A 19,159-nucleotide genomic window follows, 5' to 3' on the forward strand; every position below is an offset into this window, starting at 1 on the left:
AATTGAATAAATATTTGATGATAGCTATAACTGGTGTATAATACCGTTTAAGAATTGGCCCGAATGCAGAACGAAACGATACCTATGCTGCTGCGTCCAGGGCGTTGGTTTAGTAAATTGGGGTGCAGCGTTTGTATTAGCATTACAGATTTCTCCTCCCCGCGTAGTCCCTACGAGTTATTTGTTTTTCAGCCGGTTGTTAACCCTGATTATAAACCGCCTTAGGCGTCGCCAAAACCCGTTCAGCTCTTATACATACATATATGTATAACATATTGCATTATACGTACCGAATTGTCGTTTCGACGTCGCACTTCGCGTCTGATTATACAATATGCATGAAGCAACTTTCGCGTTGGATGAAAAAAATTATCAAATTTGTCCAACGATATAATTTAATGCATTTATAATAAACCCAGCACGTTCATTTCGGCACGTGTTTGTACACAGGCCTGCGGGTTTAATTGTTCGCTGATCATTATACCTGCGTGTAAACCGGGCACGATGACAGGAATGCTTTTCTAGACCACGTGCAGCGGTGAAACCCCGAGATCCAAACACGTGTCCGAATTATTTCAGAGCACTGAACGAACGGCAAATATCGGAAGTCTCGAATGCTCGACGTAATTAGTTTCGCATCTCCCTCGGCCTTTCCAAATTATTAAACCGTTGCTCGTTGCAAGCTCGTGTGGCAATTATGAAATCTTGCTGCAACCGAAGATGCAGTTCGCACCTTGAAACGCGATACTTTGCTCACGCGTTATACGGGCGGCTGCATATCGTACGCTGATTACCAGGTAATTGGACCACTTCCTCACGCTCAAGACGAGTCCTTTTGATTAGTTAATTTTTGTTTATTCACGTTAAATTGGTTGCACATACGGTTTTCCCAGTGTGTTTAGAATTTACTTACTTTAATCATCTAATGAATCTTATCCCGTGTATTGTGTATTTTGTAATTATCATATTTGTTCTGTTTTGTCTTTGGACGAACTTAGCCCAGTTCTAGAAATTATGGTTAGAGTGTAAATGGTTTGAGAGGAGTAGAAGGGGAGGGTCCTTTTGATTCTGTCTCATTCCGAACGAATTTTGGCCATAACTTTGTTCCATTGCGTGTGAAAGAGAATATATGTATATAATAACGTTAAACTGGCCAACGGCCAGATGCTTATGACGTTGTTAATATAACGTACACACGCACGAGATATAACGAAGCAATTAAATTTTCTTAACAAACAGTTTTTTTTTTTTTCTTTTTTTCTGTTTGCTTTTCATCGCGTGAAGAAGGTCATCCTTGGATCTGTGGCTGTATACGCTTTCACTGCAGCCTGTTATTATACGCGTATAACGAAAGAATCGAACGCGTTTAATATCGGAAAAAGGGTATACCGCGATATTAACTTGTCAAATACGTGAAATCTCACGTCAATGGGTGATAATTACACTGTGTTCTCCGATAAGTTATAATGGTTTTCAGAGCTATGCCTTCAGGATTGTGAAGGTGGAAAATGGGCGCAACTTTGTATGCGAGATCACGGAAAGAAACGACGACGTGTCTGATCGCGGAGAATTTTGGGCGAAAGTAGTTCTGTGTTTGGGCGGGTTTTCGGTATAATTAAAAATAGAGCATAAACTTCTTTCTACGTCCGTGTAAGGTATGGTACCTACACCGAAAAAATAGCTGCGTTCTGACCGAAACTCAAAGTTATTTATGAGATAGGTCAAAAACTCGTTGATGATTCCGGGGGCGGCTGCCTGCTAAGATTTCAGTTTGCAAATAGAGATGTTATAGCGTCTATGCTTATGAATTATTAAATACCACGTGGGTGGCCAGCGCTCACGGGAAAAAAAACTCTTAAGAATCACTCAGAATTTTTGATTAAGTGACCGTTGAACGTGTCGTTATATCGATGTTCGAAATTCGCGACATCGGATGCTTCGAGCAAATTATACACGGACCAACGTAAAATTATTACACGGGGACATTTTTGCAACTCTGAGGCAAAATTTTTCGCTCCTGCACCGCCGACCCGATTGATTATTAATTTTTAAATCAACGAAGTAGCTGAGAGTCGCGTAACTCGGTATGTTTTGGGCTGATTCTTGCTAAAGCATAAATGCATGTTACAAGTAGAATTACCCTATATTACAGAATTACGGATCGAGTCGATTTGTCACCCTGAGGTATATGTATAGCACAACGGTAGTATGAAACTCACCTGCTGTTTCTGACAAATGTATCAAAAGATAAGCGAATATGTTAGCATAATTTTGCATGATACGCGCAAGCTTTCATCGCTGAATTAAAATACAATGCCCTGGGTCCACCTGCTATTATATACCGAAGCTGTGCAGTGCTCGAGTTACGTTCACAAATTATACATATTACGATAACTCCGAATGTATTCGAACCTTTCGGAATCTCCGACGCGACTTTGCTCCCGATTATTTATCAGATATGTTCATAATATAATTAGTTGTAACGTCGGAACCCGCGTAACGCACGTAACTCATGCACTTTGACGTATGCATATAATAAAGGCAACGGTATTACAAAAACAAGGATAACACGGAACGATTCGGCGCATTAGTCACGTTAAATTCTAATAAAATCCATTAAACTGTACAAATTTATAATACGCGGGTCGATGACAAACGTGTGGTGAAAATTATTACGGTATATTATATCGGTTTCATCTTTACAACGTTCTTTTATTTCGTTAATATCGCATTCAGGTTGCTTCCTGAATTATTACCTCTCCTGCAAGAAAAAGAAGCAGCCCTTTGATCGGAGCGCCACTGACTTCGAGACTCGCATATTGTTAGATCCGGATCCTTATAAGTCCTATGATTTATGCAGATGCAACTAATAATCCGTTCACACGGTTCAGCTTCTCTTCTGCACCCTAAGCCGGTTCTTCTTATGTCCCACCGCTGACCCCCTTCTATCTCTCTCTCTCTCTCTCTCCCTCCCTCCCTCTCTTTCTATTTCTCTCTTTCACTCTTCCTGGACAAAGAACTTACGCTACAGTTGTCGCCAGGAATTATACCTTTACAACACTGTCTGATTATCCGGTAAAAACGAGTTAATATTCAGCCATAGAACTGTGGTCTGTCGGCTAAGGAGTGAGATAAAAAAAAAAAAAAGTCAAGGGCTTTAAGCTCCGGTCAATTTTCTTTCAGATCACTTAATCACGGTATATTTTTATCCCGTATTTCCATTTCACTCCAAGGTACACGTACGAGTTGCGAAATAAAAACGAATTACGAAACCTGACGATAATTCGTAAGAATGAAAAAACCCGATGATCCCCGTTGCCAGCGATCAACATCCACTATCGCTTTACACCCTCGTCACGTGGTACCAAAGCATCCCCTCGTATCGACACCCCTTCGCTCCATTGTTCCGAAGCTAAACAACGGGCAGCGAATAATATTTGCGAACGCATTGTTGATACAAGGGTCGAAGAAATCTCGTCACAGAACAGAGTACCTTTGGTACAAATTTTTGTGTACTACACCCATACCTGTGCAACTGTGCAGTATGTGTTTGTTATCGAACATGCAGTCCGGTGGCAGAACGATGGTGCTCTCTCTTTATTTCTCTCCGTTTATCGAGTGCCGGCAATTACGCCACTCAACGCTGCGGCCATTGTTCGTATAACAGACGAGAAGGTGGTAGGTCGTTACTTTCAACCGAACGTACATCGTGCCGTGATTCATTCCATGCATGCACTCACCTCAATGGTCCAATTTTTCGTAACACGCTCGCGATGCTTCTGCCACCCTTGTGCTCGTGCACGTATCACCAGCTATGTACTCGCATGCGAAGGCACCGCGGTGTGCGTACTGGTTCGTTGAACACTTTGTACAAGTAATCGAGTCGCGCGTACAGGTAGTACCTACATATAACCCAATATGCCTGCGAGTTTTACGTGCGAACGAGCTTCTTGAAACTCAACAATCCCTCCTCACAGGTATTTTCCCAGCGATGATCAATCGGGCGTTAACCATATCGCGTTGAGCAAAGAACGCCACTTACGGTGCAAGCACGGTGTTAATGAACTCGGACCAAGTTTGGTGCACGGGTACCGCGAAGAAAGCTTCTTAATAACACTTGAAGAATTTTCTCACCCACGGTCGGCTGGAGCTGCGTTTGTAAAGGCGTTTGATGCCAAGGTGCACCGGGCAGAGTAACAGCTACGTGTAGAAAGAAATGGCAAAAGAAACGACCGTCAACGCGATCGACTCATTCGAATCCAAGACCAGGCCCGAACAATGTACCGATTTTATCTGACCTTTATTTACCCCGCAGTCCGAAGGTGTATTCTGGAGTTATAGGTTTTTGGGGTCATGTTCGCTCGGTTTCTGGTCCAGGATGACCTGGGTTGACTTACTTCTCATTGAGATACGATCTCACGGTTGTCGACCACCCGAGGACCACCCGCGATATTTTGGGCATCGATCGGCTCGGCTACGGGTGGTGTGTCGACACTGGAGGGTGTTGGGTGTCCCTCTGATCAAGGAATGTCCGAACTTGAAACAAACTCTCTCGTCGTGTAGTTTAGAAGCTGACACCGGCGGTCGCATAGTGTTACTGACTTACTCGCTGGACCAAATAATCGACTCGCCGAGAGGCTCGCGGGGATGAGAAGAGAGAGAGAGAGAGAGAGAGAGAAGGAGAGAACCACGCAATAGCCGGCGAAGGTGTAAACGAGAGGGAAGAAGACGGTACGAGGAATAAAAAATCTCGTGCCAAATTCTTCGCACGTCTTAACGCCACTGAATCAAATTCAGCGACAGAACTAAAAAGAAGAGTTCTTGTCTGGCCCTTTTTGTTGGATGTTCGGGTCTGCTCGTGACGCGATGAGTCCCGAACACCCTGCAACCTCGGTTCGAGGATCGATTCTAAAATGTTAAAAATCATCACTGCGGGAGAAAGGAAAAAGAGACGGTCAAACGACGTCTAGGTATGGGTCGGAGCTCGTAAGGGGGTGCACACTGGACAACCTTTCAGCACCGGTGCAGCTTCTACAATTCACAATATACGGCGTTTGATCGATCCTCATTCGAAATGCGGTGTATATTTAGCATATCCCATAACTGACAGCGTGTTATTTCAACAACAAATAACAAGCAAGCGCCATTATGAGGTAGTCAGCGATCCCGCGTATAACCACCCTCAAAACTCTCTTCTATAGATACCTGCAAAAAATACACGGGGAAACGGGCGATGGCCGATGCGTAAAGGATCCGAGCGACGAAGAAGAGGAAAAAAGAAACTAGCGCGTCTTTGGCTACCTGGAAGAAAAATAATAATAATCATGATTATTCCTTCTCCGATACAACGTCTCTTATTGAATTAAAAAGGCACACGTGATCTGTGCGAATTGAAAATCGTTTTGTGACGGGTGAAAAACGCGCGTGCGCCGAATGAAAAGGAACGGCGGTAAGGTAATTTTGTAAAATTTTCAACCGACCGCAGAAGGACACTAACGTATCCGTATTGCGGGGTTCGGAGAGATGAGAGAATAAGTTATAAATAAGGGTTGGCCAGTGGCAATATATCTGCTGGACCGCTGGCCGCACGAACGGATATATATTATAAGATCTGAACCAGTGGGCATTAGGGAACCATTTATCAGAAGGTGCGCCTGGCTGCCCCCACATAAGTCAGCGGCAAGCGACCTTTGATAGATCGACCCACCGCACTTCATCAAATAATGAACGCGATTTATTAATAAATAGAGAGAAATTTTTTGAGAAAAAGGAATGGAAGCAGCGAGGAGTCAGGATATAATAATGCACTCGGTCAAGGGGTGAAATTAACCCTACTCCGGACCTCACGGTGATAATTATAACACCCTGCAGGAAGGGAATTGAAAACCTTGCTTTTCACCTTGCCTTTAGAAAAAGGAGCACGCGTATACACGTGTAATCTACACATGTGTGCGCGGTAGTGGGTGGAATACAATCTGGTAGAAAAGTTTAACGCTGTGGCCGGGAAACGACGAGACTCGAGGAGACTTATTGCTGGGTTTTACCATAACGGAGACATAATCATCAGCGTGACTCTTCTTATCTCGCGGCATCGACGTCGCGGGCCCCACGGCAACCCATGAAAGTTTCTCAAATTAATCTCACAGTGTGGCGGCGGTGACTTACGTCGCAAGGCGATGTCTTATTTAATGTCACCTCGGTAGTCGGACAATGATTAATAAGAGGACCGGGGGGTGGGGGGTGAACAGCTTGGAACGAGTCGAGATTTCGACTTCACCCTTTCCTCTGCGTCCGTTTCGGCTACGTAAGAAAAACTCCACCGGTCTTCGGGGAAATGTTTTCGATTTATTTTACGAAATTTCGATTTAATCCGCTTAACCCCTTCGCCCCCGTCAAATGCTTCAGCTATTTTATATTCTGGATTTTACCAGGGTACATAAACGCGGTGCGGACTTATCTGCTCATCTTAAATTGCACGAGTCCATGGGAATCGTCGGTTGGACTTCGTGCGTGATGTTGCCTCGGAAGACGGATTTTGCTTCCTCAAGAGTAAAGAAATATAAAAATAAAAAATAGATAAAAACGACGAAGAGGAGTGAAAAAGAAAAAATGGGGACCTGCCGCACTAAAACTCGATCACTGCGTGAAGCTTCGTGGGAGTGTCCGTCGACTATAAATAAAAGTTGCGTGCGAAATCTTTGGAAGGGTAGAAACGCACAAAGGACCGAAGGGGTGGAGACCCCGGATTTTGTGGGAAGGACCAGTTCAAATTTTACCACCAAATACTATTAATTTTCACTCGTCGTGGGTGATCCTGTTGTGCCTACAAACTTTTGCCTGTACAATTATTCACCGCTTTTATTTTTACATCTCGCTGCGCAATTTCAGGGGTTTCAATGTAGCAGGGTTGCAACTTCGGTTCCAACGTTTAGCATTTCAATCTCGTTATTAATATAAAACTGAATACAAAATGTTACAACGCATCGTGCCAATATTATCCGAGCAAATGTTTGGCAACATGCAAATCGGAGATGGAGATAATAATGAGCTGACGGGCAGAGTGAGCGCCCATCAGATTAATGAAATATTAATGAACCAGCTTGATACGTGATCGTTGAATTCCCGCGGCATTTACTCAGGCGAATTATGCGGGTGATGTTAATTCACGAAATCGGAGCATAGATCTGTGTGAAAACTTTGAAAGGTATGCTCTAAATTTATAACACAGCGACGAGGGAAGACGAGCAGAGAGGAAATCCGCCCCAGAAAACGAGATTTTTGAAACTGGGAGCTACCCTTTGAGAAATCACTGGTCGAAGTTCGAATTAGCGTTGGGGTAGTGATTAGGGTTGGTAAAGTGCAGCTCGAAACGAGGGGGTGGGACCTTCCCTGGGAGCGCCATGACAGTTACAGATGTTCACAGGAAGTCGCTTGCTAGTTACGACGGAAAGAAGTAAATTTTAAGAGCAGGTAATCAATTTCCCTAGTCTTCTCTGCCTCGGACTCGAAGCAGAAGAACGCGTACGAATATCGCATACCTAAGACAGGCTTAGATTTACATCCCTTTTAGTCGCGCTCCCAGCTTCCCTCAAAATTCCCGTCGGGATCATTATTCGTCTTGAATTCCCTGCGTAGTTTCATTTTTTTCATCTTTCGATGCTCCGCATTGTACATAATGTTTATACTTGTTTATACATACGTATACCTACACCGAGAGAAATTTTTAATTCCGGTTACCGCTCAGTCCATAACTATTTTCTTTTTTTACCACAATCGAAAAATATAGTTCTAGGTACAAAATGAAAATTACTTTTCTAGCTGTTACCGGAAAGTCTAGTATCCGTTACTATTCTTTCTCATTACGATCAATGTTACTACATTTTCTTGCAACTGTTGCGAGAATTTAACGCTTGTGCAACAATAAATTGACGTTAAAGCCTTGTTTAACTAAAAAAGTAGAGTAAGCCGAACAAACTGATTTTGCATTGCAATCACCAAAAAGGATCGACAGTAGCGCAAAATGATTACGCGTACCTCGTGTTTCCTAATTCCAACAATATTCAAACAGTTTTTTCTAACGATACCTGTTTTACTGAATTTTTTTAGTTACTGTAACAAATGAAATTTTTCTCAGTGTACTATGATTTTTAACAGATTGTATTTCTGCCATGTTTTAAAATACGGAAAGAAAATTGTGAACAATGCTTTTGTTTGACCGCATAGAATTTTTTTTTTTACCAGTGAAATATAACGCACACAGCTGCGGATGATCCTTGACGAATCGTCGAGTAAAAATTGAAGAACCACCGCTTCTGTTCGACGCGCACTTATCAATTTAGTATACGATTTATAAAGCTTTGGAAATTGGATCTCCGAAACTGTTTCCGCAAAATTTCTATTTCTAGTCTCGAAAATTATCGATCGATCCACGTAGAACAGAGGGACAGCAACGCACGTCGGCAGGAAAATTCATCAATTTCAATTCGGTTTCATTATAATGGGTGGCAGAAAGCGAGACCCCCACAAACAATTTTTCACCACCATTTTTTTCCGGCGAGAAATTTTTCACCGCTTCCGGTGCCAGTGCAAAAGAAAAGATAATCGATAATGAACCTTGTGACGCAGTAATTCTTCTTATAAAATAACATTAATCCCTGCAGAAGACGATTTTTGTTCAATTGAAATTCGAGCATCTCAATTGATAATAAGAAACAAAATTTGCCAATCAGCATCAAAGTGTCGTCATCGTTTGTACTTTATCTCGCAGGTAGATTTTCACGCTGCGCGTGTATTATAATAAAACTATATAGCTGTAACAAATTTAAACACTCCGACGCCCAATTGCATCCGCTCTTTTTTTTCGGCCTAATCATAACCTTCGGCATATTCATCGGTGCCTCCTACTATCCTCATCTGTATACCTTAACACGTGTTGCATACAAGCATTTGTTAGTACCTGGGTAAGCTGAGCACGCAGCGTACGGTAATTGGGCACGAGAAATAAGCAATTACTATATTTTGGTTCGGCAAATATTATAATAACGGGCTGCGAGGGTTTACCGGTTTTATCAGCCCCGCGATCGACGGTCCTGGCGCCTTCAACAGCGCTAAAACCATCACCATTTCCCCGATATTACTAATATCTTACCTCTAGACTCGCTTGATGACCTCCCTTGTCTTGCTTGTGTATATATACACACCGCCTCTAATTGTGAGCTTGTAATTTTACCGAAAACGGCGGTAAGCTTAAACGCGTTTGCTCATACCCGCATACGCAACTCTCACCTCTTAAATTACCCTAATTGCAAGGGCATGACGTAGCCCCTGCAGTTTTGTTCATTTTTTTTTTCTTTTTTAATCTTTCTTTTTTCTCTTTTTTCACACAATTTTCCGACATCTTCTGCGACCTGTAATCGACGGTGAAAATAATGACGCTATTATCAAATAAATCAGGAAAAAAATGGTAGCATCTTGATGACTTTTTTTTTTTTTTTTTGGAAGTGGCTTGTTCGGACGCACGTATTTCCGAGAGATGCTGGGCTGGACCGGCGGGTTCTTTTTCGGGAACCTCACAATTCCCACGTCGAGTTCTTGCGGAGGATGAATGAGCCCAGGGGAACCTTTACTTCCTCCCATATATCTAATGCGACTTTAATGTCATTTGTCCTTTTTCAATTTCCCAACATTCCTGGGGGCATTTTCGTTTGTTTGGTGCTCAATTATGTAACCCCTCCCCCCCCCCCCCCTGACTTTGCTGTCTCCTTTGCTGCAGTGTCATTCGGTAGAAAATAGGCTTCGGGGCCTCTCGCTGAACCGTCTGGTTATAATTGAATTAGATTTGATTTGACGTAGGTACCGTTTCCTAAATGGCCTTCGATAAATCTTGGATATTATTTCACACCCTCGTAAGAGAAAAAAAAGAAAAATGAGAAAACTTTGCTTTTCCTGATGATGTTTCTCAGAAATTTTATGGAGTGGGAAAAATGATACGCACTTAATAGAGATATTAGGTATAGGTCAGGTGACTTTGCCGGCACGGGGTCGAAATTTGAGAAAATGGAAAACAATTTTTTTATAAACTGAAAGAGGTGTTCGTACATATCAATTGAACGAATCTAATCAAATTGATTATTATACCTATAAGCTGTATATTACGGTTGTGAGACGAAGGCTCGGGGTAAGCGGATATATTGAAATGGAAGGTGATTGCATCGCTGATTGCTGCCATGACCTACCGCAGCTTCCGACGTTATACCTGCAGACACTGTTATTAAATGAACGGTACCCGTCTCAATATCCCCGTGAAATAAGCCGGCTTTCATTTCTTCACGGCGTCTACAAAGCTGCAGGTCTCTGTCGAAGATCAACTTTCAATTTCTATTCTCTCTACCCTTTGGCTCGGTGTCTCGGTTAATTTGAACAAATTTCGGGCTCCTATTACTTCGTTCTCAGCTAATTCGCATCGCTATGATAATTCCATTTGATACAGAATTTCTATTTTCGCTTCCCAAAATCGAGAACGAAAGTTAAATTAGTCCGCAGTATATTTTGCAATGAAAAATATGAAATTACGTTTCGAAAGTGTTTCGCGAAGCCTGGTTATTGAAGGAACTGCGTGTCGCTGGTCTCAGCTGAGGGTTCCAAGGACATCCGCTCGATTAAATTCATTTCCTAAGATGACGTACAAGTTTTATTTCACCATATCGTCATGGACTCATAGCTATCGCAGTCTTCGCGATCTAGTAAGGCTTCCACTTTGACGCCTTTTTCATCCCAAAGTTCGTAGTGAAGAATACGCACGCCTGCAGGCTAATACCTGTATATTAAGAATCCATATTTTTTGCAGTGTGAACACGTCGATGGATACGTTATATTAAACCTATATCACTTGTACATGGATATTGCGACTTATCAATTCGCATGTCGTAAAAATCGACTCGCTAACAATTAATCTATAAGCTCGAAATCTCACACCAAACAGAGAGACTCCGCGATAGCGACAGTTTTTCACGTATAACGTGCAAAGTAAAGCAAGTATTTTGCGAAAAGCCAACGAGGTACGCATAAGGAAAGCTCAACTTGAACACCGATTCGCGGTCTTATTGATGGCAAAATTTGCTTTCCGGATTTCCGGAATATCCTCAATTTCGCGGTCATAATTTGTTAATAATTGTGCATTAGCTCGTTGGCTCCCTCGCTGGCCAACTGGCCCCAACTGGCCCAGGTGTGCGCTCGAGAAGCGTGGCCGACGCGTGGCGTGGCTTGGGCCACACTTTGGGTCTCGTTGGACTTTGGCTCTTTGGTTTTTGATTCCGCGTCTCTTTCCTTCTCGCCTCGCCCGCCTAAGGCTCGCTTCGACGTAACGAGAAAACCGCCAGCTACATGCCGTATCCTCTCCGCATGGCAATAACTCTTCGAAGATTCTCTTCGTAATTCTTTAGCTTTTTAAACACCGTACCGTACAACTGCAGTTAAAAGTATACGTGTACGTATATGCAAAAGTTGTGCCATGCTCGTTGCGTTGGAGGAGAAAATTTGGGAACTGATTCGCGTTGATCTTTGAACTTGGTTCGGGAATTTGCATTTATAGAAAGGTAGCAATTAACTATCCACAGAATAATATAATTATCAAATTAACTCTCACACTCCCACACAATTACTTGCAGCTCTGGAGGCATTTAAGTGGATAATTATTGGGGAGCGTGGGTCAAGCGGTCAGAATTTGGCAACGTCACGTGGCGTGTACCTCTACAGTGGCACCATGTAATTTATATGGGGGCCAAATTCTCGTCGATACGATCAGCTACGCCTTAGACAAGCCGATCAGGGTACCTACGTATTTATCCAACGGAGAAAGTCGCTTTGGAAGATGCGACTTATTTTTACCGAACGAAATTCTAACGGCAATGCTTGCGCGATTCCACGTCCGTCTCTTCCATACCATTTTTCGCGCTTTCCATCCAGCTCGTAAGATTTTCGAATCCGACATCTCTCGCAGATACCTGCATCCCACGTCAATTGAAACAATAAGAGAATAGTATTTCGGCCTGCCGCGTTTCATTGAGAACTGTTTGGACGCGCTGTCGGGGTTCCGACGCGGTGCGGCTTTTTTCCCCATTGTCCCGACCGCTGGATTTCATTATTCCAATTGTTTTCCCGGCTTGGCCATGCCGCGTTTTTATATTCTTTCCATTGTAATTGGAAATTAGCAACGCTGACGTAAACATCCAGCGTTTGCGATTTCTTTCAAAGTTTTCCCGAACGAATTCTTTCAATATTCTTTCGCAATTGACCGTGAAGATCCGAGTAACGAGCCAGATAATCAAATTTCGTTCGGCAACTCGGATACATCAGATTTAGTCGATTTGTTAAAGGTTGAAAAAACTCTGATTTATAATGAAACTATTAATTATTCTTTCACTAGGAGTCTAATACCTGCCCGCCGCTAATTGTATTCGATTATTCAACTTTCATGAATCAATTATTACATACAATACATTAAAAGATTTCGGCATATTACCTTTCCCTTTAATTTATCAACTGTATAATTTTCTGGTTTCGGCTAATCAGACCTCTGAGTTTTCACTGCCTTTCTTAACTTCGTAATCACGGAAAAACACGAACGGTTAATGGTACCCCAAATGATTCGAGCAGAATATACGAGAACGCCCTGTCGACTTCCGGTTCTTAACAAGCCGACCGTGTTCACGGTCTTGTTTGTCGGGAGTGTCATCAAGACAATTAGAAAAATTGCTCGGATATTTTCTTTGATTTGGACCATGAGATCCGACTCGTCCACTCCACTGATCTCTACGCTGCTCAGAGTAGACTTGTACCCTGATGGGTATCCACGAAAACGCATGGTATGTATAATTGTTAACGGAACATCCACTTCAGTCTTATAAGAAGAGGAACATGTAATAGTTTTGAAATATCAATAGGTTCATGTCAGATGAGCAAAAATTGCAATTCACCTGCTACTTCGTTCTTCGGAAGCCATCAAGTTGAATTTCGTTCAAAAAGTCTGCGGAACATTTCCATTTCTGTAACTCCAACCAAGCTCTGACTTTCTGGTTTTCCATGAATGAGAAGTCCGCCGGGAAGGTCGATATTTGATCGGAATAAAACTGTCATGTTTTATTTGGCGACCTTTCGGCTGGACCCAGCCAGCCATCATCAAAGTTAAAAGACATTCCTAAGCGTTTGGATGTTCATAGTACGATTTTCTGGTTTTCCCTAAATTCTAAGTTTGCCGCAACAAATTATAACACAATTGTTCATTAGATTTAAGAACATATGATTTAATGACCTAATGGTAGAATACATGGTCGACATATGGAATATGCATTGATGGGGAGTCCGCTCGTTAGTTTATATCGTGTCTGGAATATGCCTATTTGACTTCGGCATAAGAAGGGTAATCGTACAATTCAACAATGCTTATGTTTATATGAAAATTTACGGTTTCCACAGTTTGAGAAGTCCGTCTTCACTGTATGAGCAGAGCAAGTTTTGATGCGGATGATGAGCTAACCCGATTACATCTTTTTCATGGATCTGCGAAAAACAATATTGACAATAGTTTTATCTCTTGCAAGTTTAATATTAAAATAAATCGAATAACAGGGCTTACGTTTGAAATTTCTAGGAAACGAGGTATTCGTTTCAATAAATCAATGACATTAGTTGTACTCACGTTGAGGGTTCGCTCAAGTTTTCCCGACGAAGTGGAGAAACAATACAAAACGAGATCCTCTCCAACACAGTATATGAATTCTCCACGCGGGCTAACACAGGCGCAAACGAAATCTCCACCTTCTCGTTTTCCACTGGAGAAGGATCTGACTATTTGTCCTTGCATGTTCATTATTACCACAGTGTTTGATCGATTACAAACGACAAAATGTTCCGGATTGCGAGGTAACGGATGGATACTGTTGACAGTAAGATCTGCAGCTCCCAAAGATTTGTATGTGCCTATGCACTCTGTTGTTTTCAAGCCCCAGAGCTTGACTGTTCCATCTGAGGAAGCACTGCAGATCAAAAATGTTTATTAATTTTCAATCAGTTTGAAGAAGCAGACTATGTGTTGGGAAAAAACTTAATTTTGTCACATAAATTTTTCACCTTATTATGCTGTGACCGTCCGGGGTGAAAACTACTTCATTGACAAATGAGATATGGCCTCGGAATTCTTTCAATGTCTTTCCAGACTTTAACCCGTGTATCCTGCAACAAAAAATTGTCAAACGTGAAAATAAATGTAATGGTTGTGCAAAAGAAATTCTGCCAAAGTTTATCATTTCTATTTTTACAAAATGACGTACCTTATAGTGGTGTCGAATGATGCGGATAGTATCTGACTGTTGTCTCTACTGAACTGAAGACAAGTGACACCTTTGGCATGTGCTTTTTCGAATCTGCGGAGGCATTGGCCACTTTGAACACGCCAAACTTTCATTTTCCCGTCTTGGCCACCACCGGCAAGCATTTCGCTATCGCGGCTAAATGACATTGATAAAACGGCTTGTTCCATCATCATGAAGTTATCCTGTGCCTGGTACTTCAAGTCTTTTCGTATTTTTCCAGTAGTAAAGTTCCACACCTCTATAAACCCGTCGACGGAGCCTGTTACCAAATATTGTCCATCTGGTGAAAATCTCGCACACTCAACATGTGACTTTTGTCCAAACTTAATTTGCTTAGATAACTGAGTTGGGTATTTTTCATCTTCCTGATCTCGAACAGCTGCTTTGCCTCTGAACAAATCTATGGTTGTGCCAGGAGGCAAGAGCCCTTGGTGCTGCTGCCATTTCAAAGCTTGTCCGAGCAAAGCTAGCAGCCTGCTGGATGGTACGACTGATACTTCACCCGCCAAAGCAGTTGCTATATGAGCTCTTCGCTTTTCCTTTGTACTTCCATCAGGGTATGCTTCCCTTGGGTCAAAGTAGGACCGTGCCAAAAGATTTTCTGGAGAAAAGTGGAAGGTGAGAAAAATTATTCAATTGAAAATTAAATAAACATCTGTAGCTTGTCAGTTAAGAAACTAGTTATGAAAGTTGTATTAGTTATTCTGTTTTACCAAGATGGATGTATCTTTCAGGTTCCTGCTGCTTCATCATTATCATCGGGTCAGTTTGCCTCAGCAGAGATCTAGCTGCGCCCAATTCTCTTAGTTCAATTAGTTCTAAAACAACCTGTGAATAAACATTTGTGATATCGGATTTCTGTTATAGGTTTGACAGTTCACCTGACTTTCTACGTCTTTGGAAACATATGTAAACAATGAAAGTTGTTAAATACCTGTTCGTACAAATCAATGAGTTTTTTATCAGGCAATTTGAGGGACTGTGTCGCTTTAAGCACAGTATCCCAATGTCCATTGTTAATATCCGTAACAAATCCGTCAACGCTGTCAACTGTATTCAACGAGACACCAGTTTCCTCCTGGTTAAGTATTTAGAGGATTAAATTAACAGTTTGATCAATTCACAAGGAGTATTTCCTCGTAGGATTATGAATAAATTTAATATTACCTGCAAGGTTTGTAGTGTTTTTACAAGATTAGACTCCTTCAAGTACTGTTGAATCAGTCGTATAACACTGAAATAAGAAGATATTGTAGTTTGATCGGGACTAATAATTAATTATGTACAGAGTAGATACATACTCAGCGGATTCAATTTCGATTGACATTTTTACGAACGAACAACTATTTATTTACTTGCTGTCACAATGTTTACTTCGGTCAAAAGTTTAATACCATCCTAACCCTAAATAGCAGTCGGTAATAGAATGGCAGGCACTTGATATCGCGGCATTAAGTGCGGAACAACGTAGACGAGCGTTTCAGTAGTTGCAGAAAATTCCGCTAGGAAGACAATCATCAGTATCTATCTAAATATCTAGTCAATGACTTCGTTCCGTGGAAATATTATTATCAAGTTTATTATCAATTTAGTTTTGAATAACCCACGGTGTTCTTGTTGCATGTTGATCACGTTCGAATGAAAACACCTGTCTTCTGTCCTTCGGGTGACAAACGTTGATGTATCGTTCGAATTCGAGCAATAAACAAAATCTGTAAATTCGTAAATAAAAACAGCAAAAATGAGTAATTCAACTATTTCAGATCAATCCCTGATGGATAAATCAATGCGGAGTGTTTTTGGTAATTATGAATAAACTTTTTTTTAAATTATAACGCAATGAATTGTTAACCGGATAATTCAGTCGCCCAAAAATACGATTGCAATTAATTTTCAGTCGGAAATATTCCGTATGAAGCAACAGAGGAGAATTTAAAGGACATATTCAGCGAAGTTGGACCAGTTCTCTCATTCAAGTAAGTATGCTCCGTAACGTTCTTTACCCTAACCTCAAACAGTCTTTTATTGTGAAACAAAAAAAAAAAAAAAATACAATTACTTTACAGGAATTGGCAGGAAAAATCCATTAAAAAGTTTTAATTTATCTAACACTTTATTAGCATCTCATTATTTCCATAGTGAAAAATATTTATTATTGATTTATTTTGAAACTTGTGTATATCTTCTCGTATCTTTTTCTCAGGCTGGTTTTTGACAGAGAAACTGGAAAGCCGAAAGGATATGGATTTTGCGAGTATAAGGATCAAGAGACAGCGCTTAGCGCAATGCGTAACCTGAATGGCTATGAAATAGGTGGAAGGACACTGAGAGTGGACAATGCTTGCACAGAAAAAAGTCGGATGGAAATGCAAAGCCTGCTTCAGGGACAGAACACTGAAAATCCTTATGGCGAGGCAGTTCAAGCAGACAAGGCACCAGAGGCTATAAGCAAAGCAGTTGCATCGTTACCTCCTGAACAGATGTTTGAATTGATGAAGCAGATGAAGCTATGCGTGCAAAATAATCCAAACGAAGCACGACAAATGCTACTACAGAACCCGCAGCTTGCTTATGCCTTGCTTCAGGCCCAAGTTGTGATGAGAATTGTCGACCCTCAAACTGCAGTCAATATGCTACATAAAGCCAACCCGATTCCTGGTGTTATTTTACCAAATGATAAGCCACCGCTGCATCCTATTGTTCCAAGAATCGAAGAACCCTGGACTCCTAGACCTGCACCAACACCAGTTAATCCACCTGCTCCAATTTTTGCAGGTGAATATAGCCAGATTTCCTGATACTCATTTCAAATATTTATTCTCAGAAAGTCATTCGTCGTGACCCAATTTTAGTGGAACTTAATTTTTTTCTGTAATTTACCCATCGAGTATCGACTTTTAGGTTGAAAATTCAATTATATGATTTCTAATTATTCATTAAATTTATAGGGCAGGATGTGGATCTGCGTACTTTAGATAGACAAATTGATCCAAGGCTGGCTAGAATGGATCAAGACTTACGAGGGCCACCCCAAGTCCCTCCTGTTCCTGTCAGCGCTCCAGTTATAGCTCCTCCATCAGATCCCAGAGCTGTATCACAGAGCTTTGCTCTTCCAGAACCGTTAGTATAATTATAAATTGGGTTCTGTTTCCAATGGGATATTAAATAATCAATAATTTGCGTTCTTTTACAGCACTCTTCCAGCGGAGGGTATAGAGAGGTGTTACTATTATACTTGTCGTGAATGTAGCCCAATAACTTATCATTGTTCGGTAACTTCAATATTCGTTCTAGTTTCGGTCGTGATCCGAGAGCTGACAGATTCGGACGAGAACCACGAGACCCACGTGACCCTAGGATGCCAGTTGATCCTCGAATTCCCAAAATTAATCGTAAGCATCAAATCAGAGTTTTAATTTCCACTATTGACTTATCAGAACTCAGTGCTAGCAGTAACTTTTGTGAAAAAGTGATTTTCTAAGTAACTGTCGAAAGTTGCATGAGAATTTGAAGATGGTTCCTGGTTATGCATATCTACTGTAAAATTTGAAACGATCACGATTAGATGAAGAGATACATTCTCCTCATTCATATAATTTCATTCTGAAGAGTTTTTTCATATAGTTTGTGGATTATGATTAAAAATCGAACGCATAGAGATGTATAATTTATTTCATTCTTAAAGAAGATTTTAAGATTCGCTTGTACAGTATCGTTCGCTATTGCGGCAATGCATTATGCTATGCTGTTGACTTACCCTCGCCACATTTCATGAGATAAATTTAACTCTGATTACGATTTAGTTTCGTGTTCCTTTAACGAGATTATGAATTTTTCCAGATCAATTCTTGTTTGTGATGTTACAGCACCGGCTCCTGGGGTCACGTCTGTCGCACCCAGACCCATTGTGGCAACACCGGTGCCACCCCCTACAACAAGTGGTATTAACCCTACTAATCCACTGAGTCTCTCAACACCCAGTACTGCTACCTCAAGGTTAATGGCGGGGATGTCGCCTGCTGGTAACATTCCAAGTGGTGCTTCTGACCAGGAAAAGGTACCAAAGACTTTCCAATGTTCAAATTTACAATGTCATAGTATGTGATTTTATGAAAGGCTCCTGCTATGTAAGCCTTCCCTGCACTCACCAAAAGATTAGACTGTTGACCTAACTTCATCTAAGACGTGAAGAATATAAACATATTACAACTTTTTGAGTCTTTACATGTATATAACATTTCTTGAAATTGTTTTCATTCTATGTTACAGGCGGCATTGATCATGCAAGTGTTACAATTATCAGATGAGCAGATTGCTATGCTTCCTCCGGAACAAAGGCAGAGTATCCTAGTGCTCAAAGAACAAATAGCGAAAAGCACTCAACGTTGAGAACATCTTCTCACGGAATGATAATAATTGTATTTTACACGAAAAAAACTCATCAATTTTAATATTTAAGTATGTCACTGAACATTATGTTGGGTGTACTAGGTCTAGATTGTTTAAGATTCAATATGTTTCATTATATTACTTGACTTGTCTAAGCAGAGGGTGTGAAAATAAAAATTTGATTAACTGACGTGCGATTTTTTGTAAATATCATGATGATTTTGTGAATACGACAACTCTGTATACACCACTTGACGAGAAGCACAGTTTTTCTGGCAAATAACGTCTTGAAATTTCAAAACGAATTAAAATAGTGGTTGAAAAAAGGTTGGTAGAACCGGCCTTATGTGCGCAGAAGGCCGATGATTTCTAGGTTTAGTTGAACAGCGTATGACGTTGAC

General features: G+C 41.2%; 2 protein-coding genes across 5 annotated transcripts; one reads left to right on the top strand and one right to left on the bottom strand.

The window, feature by feature from the left end:
• Positions 1-13,280: 13,280 nt before the first annotated feature.
• On the bottom strand, positions 13,281-15,831 carry LOC124179299 (WD40 repeat-containing protein SMU1). Its single transcript, XM_046563509.1, has 8 exons — positions 15,671-15,831; positions 15,537-15,603; positions 15,304-15,447; positions 15,083-15,197; positions 14,328-14,970; positions 14,128-14,229; positions 13,697-14,033; positions 13,281-13,557 (listed from the first exon to the last, which is right to left on the bottom strand). Exons 1-8 carry the CDS (start codon positions 15,694-15,696, stop codon positions 13,459-13,461), a joined length of 1,533 nt encoding a protein of 510 aa, XP_046419465.1. The 5' UTR covers positions 15,697-15,831; the 3' UTR covers positions 13,281-13,458.
• Positions 15,832-15,969: 138 nt separating this feature from the next.
• LOC124179310 (cleavage stimulation factor subunit 2) lies at positions 15,970-18,948 on the top strand. 4 transcript variants are annotated; one of them, XR_006870010.1, is made up of 8 exons: positions 15,970-16,171; positions 16,267-16,345; positions 16,573-17,144; positions 17,318-17,489; positions 17,563-17,589; positions 17,664-17,761; positions 18,210-18,426; positions 18,639-18,948. XR_006870010.1 is itself a non-coding variant. In XM_046563521.1 (8 exons), exons 1-8 carry the CDS (start codon positions 16,111-16,113, stop codon positions 18,756-18,758), a joined length of 1,320 nt encoding a protein of 439 aa, XP_046419477.1. In that variant the 5' UTR covers positions 15,973-16,110; the 3' UTR covers positions 18,759-18,948. The 4 variants fall into 4 exon arrangements, 2 of the variants coding, with proteins under 2 accessions (XP_046419477.1, XP_046419486.1); XM_046563521.1 differs by having other exon boundaries at positions 15,973-16,171; positions 18,236-18,426; XR_006870013.1 differs by lacking the exon at positions 17,563-17,589 and having other exon boundaries at positions 15,971-16,171.
• The last annotated feature ends 211 nt before the right edge of the window (positions 18,949-19,159 follow it).

The sequence above is a fragment of the Neodiprion fabricii genome, chromosome 1, assembly GCF_021155785.1.
Source record: "Neodiprion fabricii isolate iyNeoFabr1 chromosome 1, iyNeoFabr1.1, whole genome shotgun sequence".
Classification (NCBI taxonomy): Eukaryota; Metazoa; Arthropoda; class Insecta; order Hymenoptera; family Diprionidae; genus Neodiprion; species Neodiprion fabricii.